The 8974-nt window shown below is 36.1% G+C and overlaps 1 protein-coding gene across 9 annotated transcripts; it reads left to right on the top strand.

Annotated features, from left to right (window-relative positions):
* LOC109721682 (uncharacterized protein At1g10890) lies at positions 690-8464 on the top strand. 9 transcript variants are annotated; one of them, XM_020249414.1, is made up of 7 exons: positions 695-900; positions 1036-1180; positions 4062-4280; positions 6821-6861; positions 6967-6970; positions 7185-7404; positions 7826-8464. In XM_020249414.1, the coding sequence occupies exons 2-7, from the start codon at positions 1068-1070 to the stop codon at positions 8090-8092; spliced, it is 864 nt and encodes a 287-aa protein (XP_020105003.1). In that variant the 5' UTR covers positions 695-900; positions 1036-1067; the 3' UTR covers positions 8093-8464. The 9 variants fall into 9 exon arrangements, 6 of the variants coding, with proteins under 6 accessions (XP_020105003.1, XP_020105001.1, XP_020105005.1 ...); XM_020249412.1 differs by having other exon boundaries at positions 695-943; XM_020249415.1 differs by having other exon boundaries at positions 700-802.

The following is an 8974-nucleotide window of genomic DNA, read 5'->3' as shown; positions in this document are numbered from 1 at the left end:
CAAACATCCGAAACCCACTTTTCAACATAAAAGAATTTTTCAGGGTGCTTTTACAAGCAACCAAACACACCCTTACCGCTTTCTTTCTTTTTCCCACATCTTTCTAAATTTCTACGATGGTAAAAGTGGTGAATGGTTTACCGCTTTTATTCTTTTTCTATTTCTAAATATGAGTTATGAATGCGATGAATGGTTCATTGCATTTAGAGTTCTATTTTTATAATTAATTTTTTTAAAAAATATTTTTATAATTATAAAAATCAATAGGATTATTTATAAAAAAAATTCGACTCGATTCGTCCTCGTACCATCCAATCCTACCCTCCCTCTATTTTTTGGGGTTTTTTAGTGCAATAGTCGTCTCCTAAAATTTTATTCTAAAAATAGACCTATTAAATTTTTATTTATAAATATAGTTCTATGAAAGCGGTGAATGATTCACTGCTTTTAAAAGCGGTGAACCATTCACCGCTTTTTTTTTTTTTCTCACTTCTTTTTATATTTTTACGATGATAAAAGCGGTGAATGGTTCACTGTTTTTATTTTTTTTCTACTCCTAATGAGAAATTACGAATGCGGTGAATCATTCACCGCATTTAAAGGTTTATTTTTATTTTTATAATTATTTTTTTAACAAAATTATTTTTATAATTATAAGAATTGATAGGGTTATTTATAAAAAAAATTCTTCCCTTTCTGCGGCCGCCCCGAACTCTTCCGTCACCGTTCCAATCCGAAGGCTCTTCCTCCGCGTTTCTTCTCCTCTCCGCTCTCTCTCTCTCTCTCTTTCACTTCTTATTAGGTTTAGGGCTTCTTTCCCCGTCTCTCTCTCTCTCTCTCTCCATCTCTCTCCCTCTCGCTCCTTTCAAACAATCTCCTAAGCGCCTTCCGTATCTCTGCGTAATTTGCCGCGCCTGATCTTGTCGCTCTCGTTTTTTCCTCGGTTCGATCAGGGTTTCTATCCGTTTATAGGGTTCTATAGGGTCCTTGAGAAGGAGAGACCAGCTGATTCTGATCGTTTAATTTTGTCGACAGAGTGGTTGATTTAGAAGGGTTTGTTGGTGTAGATGCCTCGGACGTTGTCTCGGTCTCCCTCCCACCGGAGAAGGCGGTCTCCGTCTCCGCGGTACAGCAGCAGGAGAAGCAGAAGAGATCGCAGCCGATCTCCTTATTCTTATAGGTGATATTGCTTGTCAAAAACTTGGCCATTTATTTTCTTTTCTACCTCAAACTTCATTTGTAGATTTATTCTTTATATGCAAGGTCTAATAAATCATGGCTTGGGAGATCCCTCAACTCGTCCCTCTTTTGTAATTTCATATTGTAGTGGGCTGAAGAATCAAGTGGAACCAAAGTCTGTTTCATCTTCGTAAGAGACTGGTAGATTGTTGGGGTCGCATTTCCAAATTCACTTTCTCAATTTCTTTGAGTTAGGAATTTGGGAATGAACTTCGTTAATTTTGTTGTTGTTACTGAATTGGCGAACTCCACATTTTTAGTTCTAAACATAGAAAGGAAAAGATTACTACTGATTTTTTTTTTTATTTTTATTTTTTTGTTTCTTTGCCTAATAAAACCATACGAAATTAAAGAGGACCATCGGAAGGTCTTGAAATCAAAGAACTAGATTAGAAAACTAAAACATAAAATGTAAATAAGGAAGGCATTCAATCGATCTATTAAGAAAAGTAAATCTTTGGTTCATTTAGACACTCATATGTGTGTAGCCTTTGAAAAGAATGTTTATATGATGAGGATAAGAAGAGCATGGAAAAACAAAGAATTTTTTACAAATGAGGATTAGATATCTCTTGAATAATTAATAGTGGCCAAGAGGTTAGGCATCTTGTTGTTTATTTAGATTTTTTCCCCCCCTTAGAACTAGGCTTCTTATATGTTGCAACTGCTTATGATTTAGACAATTGAGACTGTATTTGTTTAAACTTTTAGAAAGTTATTATTTTTAGATATGTTTATTGCTTGCCTAAGCCATTAGGTGTTTTACCTCATGATTTAACTTTTCTGAAGTTAGCTCTAGATATGTTTTTTGCTTGTCTAAGTCATTGAGAAGTTTGCCTAAATGCCTAGGTGGTTAGGGGGTCCGTGTACCTGCAGACCGTGCCAACTAGTTGATTGCCTGACCAGCACAAGAATCTTGCATCATTGAAGACATTACGGGAGACGAAACTATATAAATTTGATTGTATATTAGAGGGCTAAAGTTGTGACATCCTAGGATTTAGAATAGTCTTATATATGAAATACATTAGGGATAAATTTCTTAGCCCGACTATAGCATTTTTGGCGGTGACTAGGCACAAGAGGTTACGAGGGTTAAGCGTGCTAGGACTAGAATAGTTCTAGGATGGGTGACTCACGCGTGAGTGAGGCGTCACAGTTGGTATCAAAGCCAATCACTAGCCGAAAATGTGAGATGAGTTCCGGCTGAGCTAAGGTCATACAACGGTAGAGCACGACTCCTTGGCTGACCAGCGTTGTGGGTGTAGCGTGGCTCTCCACAAGATCTGCTAAGGCTATCGAGACGAGTCTTACATCGCCTGGTGCCTGTGTGTGTGCTTGAGTCTAACGAGGACATTAGAACTTAAAGGGGGAAAAATGTGACACCCTAGGATTTGGAATAGTCTTATGTATGAGATATAATAGGGCAAAACCGCTTAACTCGATTATAACATTTTGGATTGTGGCTAGTCTTAAGAGGCTAAGGGGGTTAAGCGTGCTTGGACTAGAATAGTTCTAGGATGGGTGACCCCTTTAGCTGGACGTCACGAAAGTAGTGACAATTTATAAAGTCCTTGATATTTTGAGGTGATTGTGAAATAGTTGCATAATCGTTCACCGGATAAAATGTCAATTTCAATGTCGGTTATGATTGCGTAAATAGATGCTAGATCCTATTCTGATTGCTTGATTTTGTAATTGTAATTGTACGGGAAGCATTTGAAATTTGTTATCTCTTCCTCAGACAAAGATTATGATGATATGGCAGTATTTTTCTACGGCAATTTCAAGTATTGATCAGCCTGGTCATGATTTGGTAAATTTTGTCACATTGTTTTGTACAAAATGTAGCATATGGTGACACAATTGAGGCTTTAAAGAATTGGAAAATTGTCTTGATCTGTAGTGTTGATACTATCGCATGCTCATGATAATTGTTACTATTTGCCTTATCTTTATCACCATTTACTCAACAAAGACAATGAAGTAATTTTCCAATTGATCTTTTTTTTTTAAAAAATATTATTTTCTTGTTTCTAGCAGTCCTATTGTTAGATAAGAGGATATTGGTATTATCTGTTGTATATGAGATGTAGAGTTCGTTTCTTTTTTTCCTCCTTTCCTCTTGTATGAGGATGAATGGGAAGAGTACCTATGTGGACAAATAGGTTCCTGTCACTTCACCTTTATTACAAATAGGTACACATATACTTATGGTATATGTCGTATGCATATAAAATTCCTTGTTTATTACCCTTTTACTTTTCAGGATAATGCTGTTTTGTAGTTTTTGCCAAAATACAATTTGTCAATCATGTTGATCTTGAAGTTGCTTCTATGGCGGCTAATTTCTGACAGGCAATTGTTTCATTTCATTTATTGTTGTTAATTTGTTATCTCCATGAGCAGTGGCAACAGTGTGAGGTCATCTGATTTTGGCAATAATGGTCTTTCTTGGTGGTTGGAGAATTTTAGTTGGTCTAAGAGAACTAGAGAACTTTTTGAACTCTGCAAATTGGCTTTTCAGAACTTTTAAAATGTTTGAAGAAAATGAAAATTGTGGATGGTTTGATTTTTTTTCCGCGCGTTTCCACCAATAAAAGGACCAGTATAACCAGGTGGTGGATGCTATAGCATTATCCTTGGGTTTTTGGGCTTACCAGAGTACCTTTGGTTAAAAAGATGGAGCAAACAAAGACTGTTACTGTACTTGTTATATACAGTCACTAGTCTCGTTTTTCCTGCCATAGGAGGTAAGTATTCTCATATTATATTATGACATTCTATATTTTGTCCTCACAATAGTATCTTTTACACTATAGGAGGAAAAGTCGCTCTCCTTCTCCAAGTTGGCGTAAAAGCCGTTCTCTGACACCTAGGAGGCGTAAAAGCCGTTCGCCTTCGCCAAGACGATACAGAAGGCGAAGAAGTAGGAGCAGCACGAACTCTCCTCTACCTAATTCTCGGAGTCCTAGTCTTGGGTCCTCAGAGCGTAAAAATGCTATTGAGAAACAAAGGAAGGAAGAAGAAGAAAAGAAAAGGTAGAATCATATAATTTTTTTTTTTTCTTTTTTTTTGTTGGCATTGCTACCACTTTTTTTAATAACCACTATTTACTTTGTTGTTTGCTTTTTGTATCACTCTCTCTCTCTCTCTCTCTCTCTCTCTCTCTGATAAACTTGTGAGTTGACATGCCTACCTTTTTTGTAATTTGTTCTGCAATAATACTGTTCAGGCTTAGCATTCTTCAAGCATGTTGTGCTTGAGACAATGATCGTTTTAGTAGCAGTTATGGATGGAAAGTTATTTTTCCATGCCTTTGGTTATTATTATTGTTGAAGAAGCAACTTAGTTAAAAGTAATTCGTCTGCATTGGTGTTTTAAAAGGTGTGAAGCTCAAAAAGGTGCTCCTAGGCTTTTGGAGCCTAGACACGATATGCACTTTCCAGGCATGCGTCTCAAGAAGGTGAGATGCATATTCACACAAATTGTTAAGAAAAAGAAAATATTATTTAGAAAGACCTGGTAGCTATTCGATATGACATGATATAACAAAACTTTGAGAGTAAATTATTGTAGTAATCATTCACAGCACATCCATGAAGGAAAGAGTTAAAAATAGTATCTGTAAAATACTGATATTGTAGCAAACTTACTAATAGCAATGCATCATCTACAAATGAGGTGTTTAAAAGGTAAAATCATAGTATCTGTAGAAATAAAAATGCATAACATGAATAAAGTTTCTACATTAGAGATTTGAGACCCACCTATACGTAACGTATCATGAGGCCCTTCACTCATGTATACGGCAGATGCATGATGGCTGTTTATGGATATATTTAGTGAGATCATTTTCTGATCGGTCCGTACCCACAACCCATTAATTGATCTTACAAATAAAGAAATTTACAATAGCCAAAATAGTTGACAGTAATCTTCTTTATTTGCTGGGTTATTGCTTAGTATTTTCCTGATGTCTATTATATCAATATATTTCTGTTATCATTAATTGTTACATAACAAATACAGATATGGCAGTTAAAATGAAGTAACTATGCATTATAGGAATATGCTAATTACATAAGCTCTCTGGTGGTATATTTGAGTCTATGATCAACACTTCTTTTGTTTATTGACTCATCATACAATTTAACTTTGATTTAGTGCTAGAGAAAGATTTTAATGTGCTACTGTATTTCTTTGTCACTAAACTCTAGTAGCTTGCATTATTTTCTCTTTGATTTATTTTACAGAAAAATTGCTTGAAATTTTAATGTTTCTTCAAATGAAATTCAAAATTCATGTGACCTCCGAGATGATTTATAAATTGCTTTTATTTGAGAAGTATTTGTTGATTTCTTGTGGAACTTGGTCAAGTTATCTGATAACTTTCCAGCATGATATGAACTAGGCATGTTAAGGGGTGGCAAAATATGTTGATTCTTGTGTTTTGTTTCCTTGGGATTTGAGCTAGTGAATAATGCTGTTTATCTGGCTATGTCTGCCTGCTCAAGAAGCAATAAAATAGGTGAATTTTGGACCTGAATTTTAAACAAAGTTGATAAAAAGGGCTGATAAAATCTAGGAGTGAAGGATGGATGAAGAATTATTACTACTTGGCAGTACCGTGCCAACAAGATACCGGCACGATACAGATCCCTTACCGATGACACAGCGCAAAACCCTTTATTATTTAAATTAGTAAGTAATTTCCTCAATAAAGCTCAAAAGATGTGATAAAAAGGCATAATAACTAGTTAGAATATTTTGTTGCTAAAGAAAATAAATATTTCATACTGTTATGTGTCGGCACACAAGAATTTTTTTGACCGGCACGCATCTGCACGGTTCGGCACGCACCATGCCGGCAAGTTTCTGGCACGACCCCGTGCCACGGCACTTAAATCCTTGCCTTATACCATAGTCGTTCTCAAAAATCCTTTTCTTAGGGAGCATTTGGCTACCTGTGATTTCAGAGGAAATACATATTCAACTGTAATGTCCTGTGCATCTCTTATCTCTAGTCGGAGAAGGATAAAATTTTCATGAACCCCATAAACTAAATATTTACAAATATTTGAACTTATAGAATGAAATAAAAAACCAACGGCATTTTCTGTTTTAAAGAAATGTCCTATCTTTAGTTGGCATTTTCTGTTTTCAAGAAATGCATCTCTTTTCTTTAGTTTGAGAAGAAAAAATTTCTTGAACCCCATAAACTAAATATCTACATATATTTAAATTTATAGAAGGAAATGAAGCTGATGGCATTATCCGTTTGAAAGAAATATCAGCACCAGCAATAATGAAATCAAAGCTAGTGATACACTAGGAAACACCAAAGTTAAGCCTTTAAAGTGAGTAAACTTTTGGCAACCTATCTTTTGGATTATTGCATTTCCTATTTCTAAACGTTTTGCCTAGAGATGGGGTCATTTTGACATGTATTCCACTTGGCAAAATAAGAATTTTTGTCAAACAAAAAAAGTTCATTATCCTTTCAAGTCAGCTTCGGTGAAAAGTATTCTTTAATTATAGAATTGAAGTGTTTAAGTAATTAGTTTATACAATGCCACAGGTTGCTTGACATTCTTCTTCACAGGCTTTTACTGAAGGAAGGTACTGCTATAGTTCCACTTGTTATATTTGATGATGCAATTGGTGACACCTTTATCTACTGTTGACCAGTTTGAAAACTCATTTGTTTGGATCTGGAATCTTTAGAGAGGTATGCCTGGAAAGCATAAAGCTTGTATTTGAATATACTGCCAGATGGAAAGAAACTTGTAGCTAACCCTGAAAAAAAAAGTTTATAGTTAATCCTTGCTTTGATGATTTAGTTTTATGGCTTTGTCTGGCTTTGAAGACATTCATTGACACCAATGTAGCTGTTGTTCAATTCAAGAACAGTTCCTTCTTTAACTTGCTGCTTTTTCCGACAGGCGTCAAAAAGAAGCTGAATTAAGATTACTAGAAGAGGAAACTGCTAGGAGAATTGAAGAAGCCATTAGGAAGAGAGTTGAGGAGAGTTTGAACTCTGAGGAGATCAAACTAGAGATACAACATCGAATAGAGGAAGGCCGAAAGAAGCTTCTTGAGGAGGTTGCAGCCCAGCTTGAGAAAGAAAAAGAAGCAGCTTTGCTTGAGGCCATGAAGAAAGCGGTATGGCTTCCTGTAAAGTTTTATGTTTTTATCATATTTCATCGCTTTGGTTTCTTTCTTTAGAAGATTTGGTTGGCGTGCAATTTGAATGTCCACTTTGTGCAGGTATCTGATTAGTTGCAACGAGTTGGATATAGAGTTTGATATGTTTTTCTTTCTGCAGTTTCTACGTACATCAACTGGTCTTGCCCTTAAAATGAGTAACTTGTGAATTTCCTGCCTTAACTTTGCTTATGTTATCCATCTCAGTGAGCTAAGCAATTGAATGCTAGGCTTTTATATGTGGTAATGTCTGGAACTGAAGCTTGATTTTATGCTTAAATGAGATCCAACTAACCAATTGAATGACAGCCTTATCTTTTTGTCATCTTTCGTTTCCTTTTGTGCTATACCATAGGTGATGTTTTATTTGGGTTTGTAGGAACAAGAAAGAAGAGAGAGAGAAGAGCTGGATAAGATGCTCGAGGAGAATCGAAGGAGAGTTGAGGAGGCCCAGCGGAGGGAAGCTTTAGAACAGCAGCAAAAAGAGCTAGAGCGCTATCAGGAATTGGAGCGGCTCCAAAAGCAAAAGGAAGAAGCAATGCGTAGAAAAAAGATGGAAGAAGAAGAAGAGCGGGCTAATCAGATGAAGCTATTGGGCAAGAATAAGTCTCGGCCGAAGTTGTCATTTGCGCTCGGGTTAAAGTAACTATTCTTGGCACATTTGCCTTTGTTTGGGAATGTGATTTCCAAAAGGGCACCTACTTTGACGCTTTACCGGGTGCAGAAAATCTTAAAGTGGTTTAGCTCCTGTCCGATGCTTTAAAGTGATGGTGGGAACCGCCACCTGGGAAGCATCCTACCATATGCTTTTCAGTAGCAGTTTTACCACCATTTCGTAGCATTAGAGGAAGGATAGCTCTAAAGCACTTTTTGATTATTGGGTTATCAAAGATGTGTTCAGACAGCGCATTCCAAAATCAATCGGGCCTTATATATAAGTGATTTGCATGAATTGGACTGCTTTATGTCTTATCTCTGTTACTCGTATTTGCTTAAAGTTATGAGAACATTCACATAATCGCATTATGGCAGCTCTTTTATTGGTTTCCCTCAGAAGGTTTAATTTTCATGGCTGTCACGCCCCGATACCGTGAGTTGGGCCCGCTCAAGCACTGGCAACAGATCAATTAAACGGGCAAGGGTTTTTTTACCAGCACGAAGCGGAATCATATACCAACTTATATAATGGCATGCACGATATGGATACAATAAACTATCATAATAAACAAAAACAAATATAAATTTAAATTTAAAGTTTATGGTATATAATAGTAATCCAAAATAGTCTTTCTTTGTTTACCAAAAGGGTACAATTAGAACTCGCTCTAGGTCCACTATTTTCGACATTTTTGCTGCATTCACATGCCTCATTGGCAATCATAGGCTGAAAAAGGGTAAAACAACATAGGTGGGTACTTCGGTTATTCCCAGTGACCGCAATTGTTGAAAGTGACGTTCTATACTTACTCGGTCCAAAAGAGGTATTAGTAGATAAATAATGATATCAATATATCTTTTTCAAATAGAA

Source organism: Ananas comosus, linkage group 15, assembly GCF_001540865.1.
Source record: "Ananas comosus cultivar F153 linkage group 15, ASM154086v1, whole genome shotgun sequence".
NCBI lineage: Eukaryota > Viridiplantae > Streptophyta > Magnoliopsida > Poales > Bromeliaceae > Ananas > Ananas comosus.
Note: the sequence above shows the minus strand (reverse complement) of the source record. Positions and strands in the feature narration are given on the sequence as shown.